The sequence below is a fragment of the Hippoglossus hippoglossus genome, chromosome 5 (genome assembly GCF_009819705.1).
Source record: "Hippoglossus hippoglossus isolate fHipHip1 chromosome 5, fHipHip1.pri, whole genome shotgun sequence".
Taxonomy (NCBI): domain Eukaryota; kingdom Metazoa; phylum Chordata; class Actinopteri; order Pleuronectiformes; family Pleuronectidae; genus Hippoglossus; species Hippoglossus hippoglossus.
This window is the reverse complement of record NC_047155.1, coordinates 9,431,744-9,450,293: the sequence shown is the minus strand read 5'-3', so window position 1 is coordinate 9,450,293 and position 18,550 is coordinate 9,431,744. Positions and strand designations below refer to the sequence as shown.

The window sequence follows — 18,550 nt, the reverse complement described above, 5'->3', positions numbered from 1 at the left end:
GTGTAACGCTCTGTTCTCTGACAAAGTTCTCATCAACTCACCACACTGGGGTAATTGATAGAAAACATTTCTACTATTCACTAATGTCATGATTAGGTTTTGTCACAACGTCATTTTGTTAATTCTTTCGCTAATTTACTGCAAATGGAAAAGGCTGATATTGTGAGTCAGTTCTCAGAAATGAGAATCTGTAATCTCAGAACAATCCAATTGCTTTAAACTGACAAACAGAGCAGTAGTTTGCAGAATATAAAATAATTTTGTCCCAAACAGGCCCATTAGCTTTGTCTTCCTGTCGGGGGTGCAGAAAAGAAGGCCACTCGGCACGTTTATAAGTAGCAGCTGAATGACATTGGTTTTAGTAGGACATCGTGAGGGAGGATCATTGATATAATTAGTATTCCACTGTGTGTTATAATTTTCCTCCACACGATGAGCTATTAAGGGACTTTAATTGTATGTTAGGCGAGTTGAACAGATGTAGTCATGTGGCACAGAAGGGACGGCGACGGGAAGACACGACAAAATGTGGGTTGGGAGGCAGCAGGTGTTTTCTTGGTCACTGGGAACAAATTAAAAACACTGAGGGAGAATAAAAACAACATAATCCAAAGATCTCAGGTTTTGATTAGTAAAAGCTGATTGGTACTTACTCTTAAAACTGGGGCAGATTTGAGGCACTTTTCATAATTTAATTAACATTAAGTAAATCTTTCAGGTTGCCCATTGACATTATGGACACGCTGACTAATCCCAGGAGGCTGTTATCTGGCAGTGAATCACCACCTCAGCCCACGAGTCAAGTTGCAGGTTATGTCCATGTCTGTCAAGACTCAATACACACACTGTATGTAGTAAAAAATAAAGAATTAAGGAATTAATTAGAAGCTATTATTTTGTCATAAATATTGTTTAACTTCTTTTAAAAGAGGATCGTTCAGAGTGAGCACACCTCCACCGAGGATAATGCCCCAAATCAAGCATTGGAATCTGCTTCAACATTATCTCTGTCCTTCCTTGGGTCAGACCGTACCCCTCCGCAAAATTTTATGGGAATCAGTTCAGTGGTTTTTCCGCATCCAGCTGACAATCAAAGAAGCGCAGATGAAAACATCACCTCCTGGGTTGAGGTAAAAAGAGAAACTGTTTTGCTCCCACAGACAAAACAGTCTCTTATCAGTTCCTATGAAATTTGTGCCAGTTCCTTTGACACGTCAGCCCTCCCACATCCACTGACACTGGGATTGAAATGCACCTGTCTGCATTGCTGGCCGGTCCAAACTCACACACAAACGCAGATGAAAACAAAACCTGCTCGGCAGAATTAAAACTTGTTTTGTGAGGTCACAGGGACCTTAACCTTTGATCACCAAATTTCTAATCAGTTCTTATCTGAATCTTTGTGAATGTTAATGCCACATTTGAAGAAAATCTCTTGATATATTGTGTTGACAAGAATGGGACAGGACCAAAGCATAATGTCTCTGGTCACAGCTGCCACTGGTTTAGAGGCATAATAAAACTTAAAACATGAAGTTTATTCTAAATTTAAGTCATTTGAATTAACTTCAAGTATATATATGTAACTATCACAGTGTCAGGGTTTCTTTTCAGCTCTGAAAAAAACGTGTTGTTCGGTCAAACTTGTCAGGCCAAAGTTCACACCAGCAGAATTCATGAATATCTGTTTATTAACTTAATATGAGCCTAAGCTGTGATCTCTTGTGATCTCTTGTGTGTCACTATGACAACTGACAAGAGTGAATCTCTAAATTTCTAGAAAAACAGATTCAGCCAGGTAATTTGACTGATTCTAATGCGTCATCGTGGCAATTCTGAAACAATAGTTGCATCACACAATATCTAAGGGTTAAAGCTGGGTGTATTTTTGGCCTCTTTTGATTGACAGCTCCACGGATACAAAGAGCTGCAGGGGTTGGCATTTGTTCATCCCAGCTCAGCTCCACTCCACAGCTTCCGTAATAAGTGATAAAGGGTTTTTCAGTTGACTTGGCTTAGTATTAGGTATTTTATCAAATTAAAATCTATAATCTAATCTGACCTCTGACTGTGGGTTATTTTCAATCCCTTATCAAATCCATTTAAGTTTATTTTTCAAGACGTGTAACTAATAAGTAAAGATTTTCACTTCTTCAAAGGGCTAGATCAGCTCATAATTCAAATATATAAATATACAGTTAACTGACAGTTTAGTTCAAGATCTGAAAGGCAAAATGTTGACCCTTATTTCAGAGTATTTTTAACTCAAACATGAAATTACTTATCTTCAAATTAAAACATCTCAAACGTTTCTCACCTTCAGTACTGTGTGTGCTTTTTTGTAGCTTCAGCACATACATAGTTCTAGACTTTATTATCATCTTGTTAATGATGTCCCCGTCCGGTTTGGTTTGGTTAGGCCTAATCCTCACTGAATAATCCTGAATCCTATTGCAGGATTTATAGTGGAGGGGGGGTGATGGGCAGTTGGCGAGACACTGGAGGATGGTTTTAAAAAGAGTGGGGGAGCAGCGGCGTGCTGAAATGGCGTTCGGGGGATTGGCAGCAGTGGATCAAGTCCGACTCACTCTGCCATTTAAACGGCTCCGTCACTCAGACAGGTATTCGCTTCAATTCCCGTCAGTGGTGAGGATGTGGTGAGGCTGCCGTGCCGCCTGAGACGAGATGGATGTGGACGCGTCATAGCAACTGGGATTTCAAAGGAACTGATAAAAGACAGTTTGACTTGTAAAACAAGATTTAAATTGTTGAAAACAATAACTGACAGTAACTTTCATGCAGGGTGTCGACAGCTACAGGACGTTTAAGACCCTTTTGATATCACTTGAAATTAAATTTACTTTGAAAACCAAAAGTAAATGCGTTTGGTCCTTTAGAATCCATCGCCTTGATCTCATTATCCCAGGTTTGAATGATTTTCGACATGTTATATTTAACAAAACTAAATTTCCTGTGTTTACATTACATGTTTACTCATCTATTACTTTTACTGATGTCCATTTTTTGACAGTCCTCTTTGGTGCCGCAACAAAGCTAAATCCCCTGCACTAATAAAGGATTGTCTTATTTTACACTCATGACAGTTCCGTCCCATTGAAATCTTTATTGGCAAGACATTGGCGTCATTAAATTTGACGTCCACCTTTGACAGTTTAACGTGACGGCGAGTTAGCCCAGCAGCCAGAACCACATCCTGTGCAGCAGCAGCAGCAGCAGCAGCAACGGCAGCAGCAATGATGATGCACAATTTGTGCCTTTGCAGCTGAGTAGCTCCGGGCCATGGCTGCCTGGACCTCTCTATGTCTGCCTCAGTTACCATGGAAATAAGAGTTAACTTGAGAGTCTGTGCTCTCCCAGGAGATTTGACTGATGTGGAAACGGGGGAGCAGAGAGAGAGAGAGAGAGAGAGGGAGAGGGAAGGAGAGAGAGAAAGATAGCTCAGCCAGCTCATTGGCAGACAATCGCTTAGTGCGGTACGGTTCACTAAAGACTGCAACTGACCCAGCAAAGAATAACAACAATAATAATGTGGATCTCCTGGGAGCACTATGAATGCACACAGAAAAATGAGTGATGTAGCGTAGGGAGAGAATGAAACAGGGGTAGTCAGTTCATTGCTCAGGTTTTATAAATGAGCCGTTGTTGTGTTGTGACAGTTACACGGCCGAGAAACATGTTCAATTATGACGCTAAAGAAGTCGAAGCTCTGATAATTCCATGGCCCAGTGAATCCTGCTCTTTCAACTGACAAGACAACACAACATTTATTCCCCACACAACAGTTAGTTCAACTTTTGTGTTTGAATTGTTGTGTTTTTCCTCAGTATTCTTGTTCCCAAATGACGTAACGTGACCAGGATGAGTCAGTCCCCTCTGCCCTGGCAGAGGCACGTGAACCTGCATGGCCGGGAAGAGACAGCAGTGGCAGTGTGTGCCAGGCCGAGCAGCAGCGCCTGGAGGAGCCCGCCCTGACGAGCCCCCAGAAGAATGTTAATTTAGAGTGACAGAGCATGAGCGGGGAAGCAAAAGAGTGTGACAGAGTGGAGATGAATAGAGTTCTGTTGACCTCTAGGCTGCCAGAGACTCCATGAACGCTGCCTTAATCACAAAGAGCTGACAAAAAGAAGAACGAGGAGAAGAGTATGGCCCAAAACCTCACAAGCTGACAGGAGAAATGGTGAGAAAAAGCACACTATTGTCAGGAGAATAAGACTCGTCCTCATAATCACAGAAGCTTTCGATAGATGCCACAAGCATGAGGATCCATTAAAACCGCAGCTCTCAACCCCGTCATTGTTGCAGCCCCACTCAGAGTGGGAAATGTCAAATCCCACTTAAATAATCAACCGCTCAGAATTGTTGCATAAAATTATCAGGGAATGCACGAGTGGAAAAAGCAAACATGCAAAGGGCTGGTGTTGAAGTAGCCTCGATATGATGAGCCTCACTTTAGTCACCAGGAGAGAAGCAGGGGTCGTGAAACTGATCACACTTGTCCCATGAATGACTAAATGAAGGAAGCATCCACAAAATACCATATGGCTTATTAAAATGTTGGCAGATTAGATGCAGTAAATGCAAATTCTTTGCTTGATAGGTTTAATTGAGATATAAGAAAGCTCAGCCAACACAGAGACACTTAAATCCCTTTAGTCAGCGGTCAAATGTCAGCAGCGAGTCAGTGGGGTCACAGGCAGCAACTATTGAGTATTTTACTAATAATTGTCCTGTTATATAATAAATTATTATTCAGTCAATCAAATATCAGAAAATATATATTTTTTTAAATGGCAGTTTGTAATCATATTCCTGTTTTATACCAAACAAGCAGGTAAACGTAGTATTACCAGTAGAGGATTTTGCCTTTCTGTTGTTTTCTCCCCGGTGACACATGTTAGACGATGTTAGACGATAAATCACTTGCCAGTTGCTGTTACACGATACAAAGAAAAACATTGCTGTTACATGATGTTCCCAAGATGTAAAAAACAAAACAAGAAAGAGAAAAAAAAACACAGACGAACGTTCATGGCTATTCAGATGCCAGAAAGTTCAATGTGCGTCATAGCATCGCAAAGAGAAATTAACATTTGTCAACATTAAAACTGCTAAAATAAAGAAGGAGAAACCAGCTCATTCACCCGGGTGTCATGTTTCTCTCAGTGCCAATCGGAGTTGGAGCTGTGTCTACTGCAGAATCATTTGACCAGAGAGCGAGTGCCGACTTTATCATTTCTCATTGCAGACAAAAGCCACATGTTGTTATTTGACCAGTGGAAACAGGGGCAACAACATTCATTTCAAAAGGCTGGGGCCAATTGTTTATTCCTCAAGAAATAACTTTAATGATTGATCAATAAGTTATTGCTGACTCAGTTTCTACCCACTAGTGATTCATTCATTATTGTCTCAGCTCCAGTCTGATCTTTACTGAAGAAGACGACAGGGCACAAAGCTAAATAAACCAAGCTACAGTAAACAACATATTTTTAGATGTTAAATTATATCCTGCACTTTTTCACTCCACGAACTTAAGCAACTAGACTGCAATGCCATCATTTCTCAGGGTGTTAGGAACATACATATGTCCGTGTCCTGTTCATCATTGTTTTTCTTTGGATGCAAAACAGAGGCCGACCATCTTACACTACACTTGTCAAAGGTCAGAGGTCACATCAGCTTACCTGGAAATGTGAGTAAACAACCTGCTTCAACAGATCACTGGTTAGTACTGAGAAATATACATTCTTTGTTCAAATCTATAGCAGAGTAATTCAAGATGTTTTTGGTGGGGGGTTTGTCACAAAACTAATCAAACAGCAAAAGGCTACGTAAGGTCATATACTCCACAAAGAAAAAAGGACAAAGAGAGCCAGTGCATATCAAATGCTACATGTCTGAATCTCTCATCATATCTCTGCTCCTTTTATCACATCCGATGTTTTACAGTGTTTGAAAGTATTTGAAAGAAGTTGTGGGTAACAAGCTGCAGGCAACTTTTACTGCTCAAATGTCTGTGAGTATAAATCCTTTGAAATTTACCAATTCTCTTTTGTCTGGATCCGAGATTATTACTGCAACACTGAAAGACCTGCATCATCACTGAAGATAAAACCAGGGTTTTTCAGCTCATCACTCTGTCATTATTACTGACAGCCTCTAATTAGCCGACATTTATTTTCCCCAACGTGAGTGACAAGAAGAGTATTCAACCTCAGACAAATTGTTAGTATGTACCTCCTAATTAATCAGCTTCTTAATAATGAAAGAGGAAATATTGGGACTAGTAAATAAGGAGGTGGAAGTGACACAGAAATAAGATTTTGGTAAATGGACTTCGGTGCTTAGAAGAGCGGCCACACAGAAGTCTGGGGAGATTCCAATTAACTGGCTGTTGAGCCAATAGACATGAAAAATGCACTGTCGTATGGATGAAGCGTATCCTCCTGAAAATGGATATTTTGGGCCCAAACAATCGATCCACTGAGTGTTCATTTGTAAACAGGACTCAGGGCTGTCTTGTGTTGTGGTGGTTGTCGTTGTGCAGACCGTATTGGATCAGAGTGACCAATGTCTGGAACACTGTTGCTGGGGATGTTTCACTAAACGTGTTCATGCCTGATGACTGATTTCCGGAGGCTCCTCCTAAACTAGAATATAAGTGATGGATGCTATTACTGTTGTATGGCCTATTGCTAGGCAACACTAGTGCCACCACTTGAAAGTGAAGTCTTGCAAACAGTACACTTAGCCATTTAACTCGATATTGCCAATTTGCTGACATTTTAGTTGGCTCCGGCTAAAGCGACAAACTGGAAATGACCTCTTTACAAAACGGTATCAGAACATCTCAGTATGAACCAACTTTGTCAGGAACCTTTTATCTTTTTTACCCATTTTATCAAACCATGTGATCTACTTGTTAGTCAAACAATAAAGATTCTTATCCTAAAGTAGAAGACTAACCACAGGGGCACTCCAGCAGTAAAAAATAAAAACAACGCTGCTGTTAATTAGCTAGAAATATGACTTGGCTCCATGCTTCCCATGCTATTTCATTACATCGAAATGTTGGACAAACAGTGGGGAGCACCAGCGTCAGTAGCAATTAAACGTACAACACCGCTGAAGGGAAAATCAATAACACAGTTGAACTTGTTGTTATTTTTCCGTATTATCTCCACATGTGATCTAAAATGAGTTAGTAAAATTTCCTTTGCATAAATAACATTCTATAATATGGTCCTGTATATGGTGTAGAATATGATAGTGTTTTATTTTTAATCCAAAGTAGTGTGTTTGTCAAAGTCCTCCCTCCATCTGACAGTCTTTGCTTTTCAGTCACTTCATGAGGAGTCTGTTAAATCTCTCCAGTGCCAATTCAAACCAAGAGTAAAGGGGAACTTACATGTAGTGTCTTAATGTGTTGCTGAGAGATGGAGTGTAAAAGAACTGAAAAGAGGCAGAACAGACATCACTGTCAAAGGTCAGCGCTTTCTTGAAAATTGCTTGTATCCCATGAGATTTACTTCTTTGTTATTTTTGTTTATCGTTGTCTTCTTTTCACTGCTCTTGTGTGTCTTTTTAATGCCACTCTGCTGCTGCCATATGCCGGCGAGCAGCTAAGCCTATCACTGGCCTCCGAGGAGACGGCCTTACCACTCTAATAAGGCAGCAGAAGAAGACAATGCTCCTCCAAGGCCTAATTTGAACACAAATGAAAAACAGGAGGATTTAGTCGCTGCTACAGTATTTTGCTTTTCTTAAATCAGGAGTTATTGCCCCCCTATATTTTTATGGTGATGATATGGCTGTAAAAAAAAAAAGTGGTGAACCAAGAGCAAAAGCCGCAGGGCTAAAAATGGAACGTGGATTTTGTGTGTGGCTTCTCTAACATCTAGTTACAAGTTGTGATTTTCAGTTGGAAATTAGAGGTAATCAGTGTGGGAAGACTGAGCTGTAAAACACTCAGTAGGTTCATGGAGTGGTAAAACACAACAGGGCAGGACACAGCCGATGTTCACATGATCACAATGACTGTAAGAGAAGGAAGACAACTTTCTCTCCGTTTATTATCCTCATTCTGTGGATATTCTCATTCTTTGCCTATTCGATTGGATCTTTTCAAAGATAACAGGGCGGGGTTTGAGTCGGTCCACACTCTCTCTATGTGTATATGTTCACAGTCCCTTCGGACCCCAGTGGCTGCTCCTCTGCAGCATAGCAGCTCTCTGGAGAGAGGAAAACCAGGGAGCTGCGCAGAGAGACACTGAGGTGCTTCACAGTAATTTCACAGTCATCAGCCCTCATCACCGTGAGGGGGCAAGAGGGCGATGAAATGGGCCAAGAACTCAAACTCTGGAATGCATCCAATCGTCTCCTTCCTCTTCCTACTCATCCCCTCATACTCAAACCTTCAGGGTATCTCTGGCTACAGAGACAGACTTTCTAACAACACTTAGAAGTTTGTTTACATTCATGCAAGATCAAATATTCTTCTTTATCTGTCCTTGTCACGGCCACACAAACACATAGCTTGAGTGCACATTGCGTCCTCTGCGGCTTCACTCTATCTGAATCTCCTCACGGCCTGGTGAGTCTGCTCCCACAGCTTTCACAGTCAGGAAGCAAGAATATACACACACACACACACACACAAGCACAGACACATGCACACCTGACAATGAAGCAATCATAGTTTCAATAACACCCCCTACTGTTCGAGATACAGTAAAGCTCAAAAACCAGCACATATATTCAAACTATACAACATGCATACAAATAACCACACACACATTTGTCAACGTACGCTTACACACGTGCCCTCCAGTCAACACAACGACGCTCTGACTGCAACTGCAGAGAAAAAAGAGCAGCAAAACATTCACTCATCCACTCTGACCAATCAGGGATTCAAATAGGAGTCAGTCCAGCCAATCAAAGCCCTCATCTTATTTTGGCATTGATGCCGGTAGAGTCAGCCTCAGGTCAAAGTCAATCTCACGCTCTCTCTCTGTGTTTTCTTTTTTACTTCTCCCTCCTGCGCTCTCTTTCCTTCTATTCATAAAAACAAGGTGATAGGTGGCTCCATTTCTTTCTTTCTTTCTTTTTTTTATTCGTCATTGTGTTTTGGGAATTTCAGAGTCGATGCTGGTTTTCAGAGATGTCGCCACATTTGATTTTCTTTCCTCTTTTCACAAAACCTTCTTTAAAAAATTGCTATGCAAGGAAAATCAATGATGGTGTCAAATATATATATATTTTTTGTCAAAGATGCCTAAAGCCTGTGAGCAGGGTGCTGGAGCAGCATAGCGTGAGGAGTCATGATGCCTGATGGAGCATTTGGGGACCGGAGGGAATGAGGGGGGAGATTATCAGGCTCCTGAGCGAGCCAGCTGCCAGTGGAGCTGTGTGGGCTACATCCTGCCTCACTTCCTTTTTTATCTCCCTGCCTCTCTCATGGTCACCCTCATTAAACAGAGCCGATAGCAAATGTTACTATGCCCCTGCAGCAAAAAGGACCAACAAAGCTTCGGCATATAAATCAAAACAAAACAAAGAAATTTGTTCTTAATGAGTCCAAACCATAGACTGTTTTTAAAGATGGACGACGTGTCTCCACTTCCTCCTACTAGCCAGAGCTTAAATATCCCAGCTACGAACGCCATCTTGCTGATTTGGGGCCAGAGTCTGCACTGTAGTGATCCGGATGGAGCTGCAGTATCAGGCAGATAACTCGAGCTACACAGAGACTCATGTGCCTCGCTCACCACAATCCTCTATACACACCCTCCCAATTTGGCGGTCTATTTAACCGGCAATAATGTCCCATCTCTCCCTTTGCTTGTCAACGCCTCCGCTGCCGAGCGTCAGTATCGACACCCCTGCATCCACCTGTAGGCTCCAACAGTGGGTCAAAGATATTTGCTCATCACTCCACATCATATCAGTGTAATCACATCTGGGGAAGTGATGAAGTCAGAGCGAAGATGCCAAACTAACTATGTTCTGCTGAAATAAACATTTCAAACTTGAGTATAAACTTGTACTTTGACTTTTTGATTTGGTCCACGTCCCATCCACTAATATGGAGGAGGCAGTCAGCCACCAGGTAACGATTGAGATGCTTTGGCTTCACTTTTAGGGAGCAGTCATGTCGTCCATCTTTATACCATGCTGTAACCAACCTGGTCGGGATCACTACAATGTTTAGCAATAACCAACCCTGTCCATTCCAGATTTTTATTCATCAATCATCTTTCATTCTTTCTTCTTTACAAATGCTCTTTTGTTGCTCTAGCTTCGGATTTAAAAAAGTCATTTAAACAGTCAGGGGACATACATGGTGAAGTCACAGTCTTCACTTTTCTCCTCTCTACAAACTCTTGTGTGATCTTTGCAGTGTGTTTGGTATCATTGGCATGTTGGGAAATTCCTCTCCTGCCACGCTTCTTAAGAAAGGAAGTCACATTTTTATTCAGTTCTTCAGAACACAAACCTGTATTTACTGGACCATTTATAAATGTCATCTTCCCAAAAACTAATGCACTCGCACAGCCCCGTATCAGTACACTCCCTCCTCCTGGCCAGATCCCCATCTGATCCAAACACATTTATTTTAGCTTCATTTGATACAAGAATGTGTTGTTTCGCATAAGGTTCAGAAAAATGTGATGATTCACTAATGTCTAATGTTTTCTTGACCACGTTTAATTTCTTAATCAGAGTTTATTGCTAATAATTCTGGAAAGTTACTTTGGATAAACTTACACCTTACACCTAACACCTAAAATAAAATCACACTTATATATATACACTTCCTGCATGTGACAGTAAATAGCATGTGACGTTTCACCTCTCTGACTATACCTCTTGTTTTTTACACCAACATAAGGACACACACAGAAGACTTTCTGGTAACTACACACAGCATCGCCATGCACAGCAAAAACCTTTCAACACTGTTCAAACCATTTCCAAAACCTTTAAACACAGCAACACTGTGTGTGTAGAACCTACAAAAGCAGAGTTTCCTTTGAAACCAGTGAGGTGATATCCTTTCTACTGTGAGCTATTTTTATCAAATCTGTATTTGGGTTACACATGATGGTAAAATCCCAAAGGACATCCAGGCAACACCAATCCCAAGCCTCCCTCTGAGTCTCTCTCCAGCTGGAGCGTCTACATGCCAGTTCTTGTAAATGTGTTTGCACAGTGTAGCACAGCTTCTGCTCCGTAAGAAAGACGGTGACAATAAATAACCCCTGTGCTTGTTTCCATATCTGTAGAGATAGCGTGCACAGTTGCCGTGGGCTGCATCCGTTGTGATAAAACAAGTTCAATCTAATTTCAAGTCAAAGTGAAGTTAAATGAGATGCTATATCTAAAAGATAAGCAGCCTTTTATCATCCCTGCATCCCTGACACATTGTTAGCTCAGCCACAGCTTCGTTGGGGAGGAAAACAATTATTATCTCCAAATAGGGGGACACCGTCCATAGACATTTTAATTAAAAGACTGACAAAGTTTCATCTCAGTGTGACAACTCCATTATGTCCCGATGATAAAACAGTTTCCTCACAGAATAAATTCAGCTAGAATGGAGAGACTTCCCCTGGCAGTTTAAGTGGGCAGGCCCAGCTAATCGTTTTCCTGACCTTGGCATTCTGATATCCAGCTGAAGAAGTGAGGTTGGGCAGAAATTAAAGTAATTATTCAAATGTGTCATCACTGAGCTCTGTGCCGAGTTTCACTCCGAGCTCATGAATGAAAGCCCAGCGCATATTTCTAACTTAGTTGCCTTGTTACAACCAAAGTAAATCTCCAGTGCATATATTATGTTTGCCAATCAGTCATGTGGTTTAACTGCAGCTGTGTAGCCATTAATCTATACTTCTATTTTATAATTTGCACAAATCCTAAATCTTTTTTTCACTGCCCTTACCTTCATCTGGATCATTCCTGGCCGATGCCTCCAGAAGCGCCACGCTGGCGGCGAACGACACGTGCCTCTTGGACTCTCCTTGCTGGAAGTTGTTGGCGTTGCGTCCCTTCTTGTCTGCCTTTCGCTTCTTGTTCTGCATCTCCTTCTCATACACGGCCCATCTCTTCAGCTGCTGCGTACGCCGCTTTTGGGCTGTCCTCAGCCTCTCCAGGCTGGGCACCTTGTCCAGCTGCTGCAGCTCCTGGATCAGCTCCAAGTGGTTGGCCATGACGGCAGGGGGACGGGACCGCAGTGGTGAAGGGGTGATGACGGAGGGGTGAAACTGGGGGAGAATGTTGTTTTTCTAGCGAGGGCTGCACCTTCGGCTGCGGCCTCCTTCCACCATCGTCATCCTCATCCTTTCAGCTGTGGTAGACGTTCTGAGAGAGGAGACAGAAAGAGAAAACCTGCTGTTCATAAAAATATCAGCCACAAATTTTAACTACTTGGAGCTTTGTTTAATACGGTTTAATACTTGGAGTAAATCTCTGGCCACTGGGGAAACATTGATAATTTAAAGTGAGCATGGTTTGAAAAGTGCACAGAGAGGCATTTCGGTGGCCTCATTAGAAAGAGCAAAGTTCAAGCTACCATGGACCCAGTCGCTGATTAACTGTTTTCATGTTGTCTCAGCATTTTCTTCAAACTGTGTCGTCTATCGTGATGCTAGAAAGAGCAAATAAAAATATATTTCTGTTCTCACCAACAGCGAGGTTCTTCCATTAACGTGCATATTTTTCCAGCCGTCACGATGATACCTTTCAAGGTGCAGGTAAGTGTATAAATGTACCCCTAAGAGAACAGTTGCAGTCTCAATTTTCCATTTGCTTCGAGAGCCGTTATAGATCTCATTCTACCAGCCTGCATGAAGGTTAACCGCTTCCTGAACACGACAAGTAGACACCAGTACGATGAGAAACTGATTAAGAGGGGAGAAAAGAAGAACCAGGTCAGTGAGCTGCAGCGAGGATTTTCCACTTCATTGTTACCTTGTGACTGTTACAATGGAAAACATTTTTTTGACTGATTTAAACCTGCACTGTCAGATTGTGTGTACTGTATGAAACTTGTCAGTCAAGTTCCTTTGGATAACATAATTAAACTCACTATATACAGAGTAAATGAAAACATACAGTATTCTGTGGTCAGACTAAGTGATCGAGCTTAGTCACACCACTTCCTCTGAACAGCACTCTTAACAATGTGCGGACATTTTATCACTGCAGCCAGAAAACATTCTCTTAAAAAGTCCAGCCCTTCCTAATAACTTAGCATGCACGCGCACACGCACACGCACACACACACGCACACACACACACACACACAACATTATGATTTCCATAGTTTACAAAATGTGCATGGTTTGTGAATGAAACACGCTCTTACCTACTATTTCATACAGACTGGTAAATATTTCCTCATTTCTGCAACCGTCACTAATGAAACCCTGCACCCAGCAGCAGCATCGCCTGATGAAACGCTCCACAGTGCTGAGCTACATCCACTCGGTCTGCCACCAAACCTGCATGACATTTCCTTTACAGTTAAAAACCACCTATCTACTGCTAAAAACATGGACAGGAAACAAGCAGTACATCACTTCCTACAGCATCACTCTGTTAACCAGCAAAGCTTGTGCGCCAGTGAACAGATGTCATATCTAACATTATCAAGTCGCAGCCAAGTGAGTAACTCAGAAAGGCATCCAGACAAAACCTTTCCAAACTGTTCCAAAAGTTTACATCACAGTGATGCAAACACACACCCTCAACTTCCCCCAGTTACACAACCTATTTAGCAGATGACAAGTGGAGATGGAGATTGGGGGGGCTTGTGTGAAACAGCTGAGAGGTGTGTTTAACACAGCAAATTGGTTTACAGCAAATGAATTGTAAAGACCGGGTCGAGATCCAAAGGTCGCTCACAAGAGGATTAGCAGCAGGGTCTCAAATTATTCTGGAGGAATTTCAAACTAAAGCTGTCAGCAATTTTTTTTTTTTCTCCCCTCTGCAAAATCTTTCACGGAAGACGGAGGACGGCAGATGAAGAAACACTGAGTGCTGAGCAGTCTGCCACAGTTTCATTTGTAGGTTGTGAATAAAAAAGTCTGTTAACATTTCAGATTTTGGAGGATATGAGCCAGCAGAAGCTGAAATACTGTTATTGGCAGGATGAAAACTTTTAAATACTTTATCAGATCTTTCTAAATTCTGGTCGATATGTTGAAATTAATCATTTAAGTTCAATCATCATTCAACATACCTTGCTTTACATTGGACTAGACTCACTAGGCCAATACTAGGTACAACATATATTTCTCTTCCAAGCGTGTTCTTCATCTTTATTTATGCAGTTTTTGTGCATTCTATGTGATTAAGTTATTTAGTCATGACCTCCAAAAAGGAGGGTATGTTTTTCGTTTGTTCGAATTTTATTGAACGGTGGAGGGGTGGGTCATGGGCCAAGGAAGAGCCCTTTATGTTTCAGAGCAGATCCGGATCAGGTGGCAGATCCAGGAATTTTCACTTTGTTTTACAAGATGAGAAAGAACGTTATACTTTATTTCGATGGATTTTTCAGGATGATTCAGTTTACAAAGAAATCATCAGAGTGTGTTTTCGCTTAAATGATTACAAGTAAAATCAGACTCCATCCATCCATTATATATACTGCTTATCCCTTGAGGGTCACGGGAGACCTGGAGCCAATCCCAGCTGACATTGAGCAAGTGGCGGGTAACACCGTGGACAGGTCGTCTACGTATCACAGGGACAACATACAGAGACAAACAAGCATTCACTCTTACATTCATATGTACAGCCTCCAATTAACCTAACATCAATTCACATGTTTTTGGACAATGGGACCAGAGCAGCTGCAGACACAGGGAGAACCTGCAAACTCAACATAGAAAGACAAACTAAATATGCAGCATTGATATGATTATAATACAGATATCAAAGAGTTTTAACTAATATTACAATAGCAGTCAAAACTGAAACACACAGTGGAGGAAAAAGGTCAACAAACAAACTGGATCTAAGAGTGAACACAACCCAAAATCACTGACATCTATCAAACATTTTTCGTGCACTGCTTTATTTTACAACATGATTGATTTTGGTAAAATGCAAAAAGGTTCAATGTTCCTTTGATGCGCTGCGAATTGCCCAAGACAATATGTGCCCTTCTCTCTTTTCCTCTGAGATGTGAGCACAGAATAGCAATCATCAAAGCAAACATCATCATTCAAACGCCTGAGGGTGTACAATAAGCCTGTGCAGTTCTTTGACGTTGGTTGCCACGCGCCAATAAACCGAACAAAGAAGAAGAAGGTCAGAGACTAACCATCTGCAAAAAAGTTCAACTTTGGTGACTTAGGTCATTTTAGTGCAGTTTTTGAAACTTTCTCAGTTACTCAGTTTTTCTGCTCTAACAGACAAAGTATCATTCAATGCAGAAGCTCAACCTGGTTCAGTGACCTTTCACCCAAACACTAGAGTAAGGGTCACGTGACGTCTGGAGATCTGCTCCATCAATCTGAGCAAAACTAAGCAAATCATAAGATTGACTAATAAAACCACCCGGAGACTTATCATGTCCTACATGAGGAGAACAAACTTCTGCCCTCTAGGAGGCGCTTTACTCTTTAATTACCCAGTCTTCAACAAAAGTTAATCAACAAAGTGAAAGGAAGTGATTAATCACTCCCTTCACATGCACCCCCACCACTCAAGACGTGAGACAATCAACCTATCCAACAAACTGAAACCTCTCCTCCAACACACACATTTACACTCTAACATGGACTATAACAACACACACATCACTCAATGTCTGCAGATTGTTACATATGCTCCTCAATGCAGTTGTAGATGTTCTTTTATGTTTTAAACCAGGTCGATGGTAAGTGATTGTCAAAGCACGTGATGCAGGACAAATTGCCGCGTGAGCAGACATTACAGGGTTATCTTATCTAATATTAAAGTGAATTAACTTCAGAAAAGACGTGCGACAAACAAGGAACGTCCAGTGTTTTCTCAAGCCGTCTTTGATGATGAGTGGCATTAGCACAGAGAATAAGAAACCCAGGAGCTACTGCTGATCAAATCAGGGGAATCAGAGCAGAGGTAATGATATTACTCACACACACACACACACACACACACACACACACACACACACACACACACACACACACACACACACACACACACACACACACACACACACACACACACACACACACACACACACACACACACAGTAGAAACAGAGACAAGAAAAGCAACACAAGCATCTGCATTAGTCAGAGACTGACAACCAAAATCATTTTATCAGTCAGCTTTTACATCACGTAAGCTGCTTTCAGACATGCACTGAACTCAGTTCCTGAGTTACACTGTATTGTGTGCATGTGTGAACGCAAATGTCCGAGTGAGACCTCCGTAGTTTCTGCTGACTTTCTCGGCCTGGCCCCCTAGTATAATGTCCGTAGAAATCCAGGAGAAGTCGATGTGTGAACACAGCAGGGAATCCCCCGCTGGATTCACCGCGAGCAACTGGGGGGGGGGATTCTAACGCACAACAGATGCAAACATCTGTCCATACTCAATTCTCCGGACCTCACCCCCAGGTCATGTCTGAAAACGGCTGTACTGTCAAAATCTGGATTTTTGTAAAGGTTTGCAACAGCATAGACAGATGATAGGCAAATCATAATTTCTAAAACTATTTATCTTATTTATTTATTTATACAAATCACTATTTTGCCTCAACAGACTTCACAATGTAAAAAATTATTTGTTTTGCTTCATAAATAAGAAAAGTGTTTGTAAAAAATGCACACACATGAATAATTAGGTATCTGGTCTCAAGCAGCGCAGTACATTTGTGTGCCCCCTCTGGCGGTAAGCGTAATTACATAAACACTTTGGACTGGTGCATGTCATATTGAATGCCCTCACCGTCAATCACTTCACGTTTTAATTCTTCCTCTAAATGACCTTTTTTATCTGGAACATCAGAATCTTTTCTTAGATGCTTCGCCATTTATAGTTGCTGTAGCCTCTTTGTCTCCGTCACTACGACTGTTCACTTCCTCAAATTCTAAACCAATTCATACTGATTAATGTAACGCAACATCAGATTTAAAACTCCAGTGTGCTATGAAATACAGAGAGATTTACCTATCACTTGGAAGATTAATCAGCATTTGTGAACAACAGTCAACAGCTTGAATATAACAGACGTTTAGATGTGAAAGTGTTGGACTTGGATTGTAAGGCAGGGATAGTGCACTTATATCCAATATTTTGTTGGACTACCCTTATTGTTGACTTTACACCCCCTCGCAACTTCTGAAACTAAGCTTACAGTCGTTAAAATGAGCACTGTCATGAATACACAACAGCAGGAGTCCAGGACTATGCTGCTTTCTTTGCTCTCCAACTTTATTTTATTTGTGCTTTTGTTACAACACTGATCAAAACGGTTGCACAGTGGTTTCACATCTTGTCAGGCTAGGTTTGTATCACGCATTGTTCTAGGGGCAATGACACAGGAAGTGTACATTTGACAGAGAGACAGCAGATAACAGGCGAGACATATTATGAAATTCAAAAAGGGAAGTCTGTGTGCTGATGTGTGGTCTTGATTCTGTGACGTTAACAACAGCTGAACAAATAAATGACATTAGCGCAGCCTTCGGCATTTTCTGAACAGTTAAGATAGAAGAGAATAAAACATATGCAGCCCCAAAGGGAAATTGCTTTGCCCATTAAGAGCTTCAGCAGTGCATGAAAAGACACAGATAGAGCAAATATTCAGTGTCGTTGATATGATGTCCTCACAGGAGGCAGAAGACAAACTGTTTGAAGATATGTAAAACATAGGGGGGAACTTTGAATAACTGTAAGCCCTCTGGTGATATCACGACAGCTCCCCGGGACCATGGCAGCAAATCACAGATTGACCTCAATCAGCTCTCGCTGCAGATAAGGATGCTATTTCACATTTCCATGGAAAAGGCACAGCCAAAATGTTATACTGATTCTTTAAAAAGGGAAAAAAAGCAGGTCAGACACCGGTCATCAAGTTGTTACATCTATGAGTAAACTGCATTTAAGCCCAAAGGAAACCACAGACACAGTCTTGTTTCGTCTCTGTTTTGTTTCAGGTCGTTGTTTTCATAAATTGCTGGCTGCCGTCATTATCATGAAACTCCCTCTACTTTGTTGTGATTACAAGATCACAAAAATGCACCTCCGCCTCTCACAGGGCTGAATAAGACAGGAGCGGTTTGGACTTTAGAAAATGCTCTTTGCCTAAAAAACACCTGTATGCGTTACCTTTCAGCATCAAACCATCATTGACTTGCTTGTTTCTCTTGCAAACCTGCCAGACCGGAACAATAAGAGAAAGTATATTATCTCCTGATTCCAGAAATCTCTGTCTGTCTGCCTGTATGGGGATTTGGAGCAATTTGTATTTAATAAAGGGGCAACTAGCAGTCTGTAGCAGCGCCGGCTGAGACTCTTCAATGTA

General features: G+C 41.5%; 1 protein-coding gene across 3 annotated transcripts in view; it reads right to left on the bottom strand.

Annotated features, from left to right (window-relative positions):
* Nucleotides 1-18,550, bottom strand: part of ppp1r16b (protein phosphatase 1, regulatory subunit 16B) — a 70,727-nt gene that overhangs the window by 32,134 nt on the left and 20,043 nt on the right. For 2 of the 3 annotated variants that reach the window (XM_034585643.1, XM_034585645.1), the window contains exon 2: nucleotides 11,966-12,384. In XM_034585643.1, the coding sequence (XP_034441534.1) occupies nucleotides 11,966-12,233 (268 nt within the window). In that variant the 5' untranslated portion in view covers nucleotides 12,234-12,384. Of the gene's footprint in view, nucleotides 1-11,965; nucleotides 12,385-13,390; nucleotides 13,535-18,550 lie in introns of those variants that run through there. The other variant, XM_034585644.1, reaches the window with a different exon arrangement.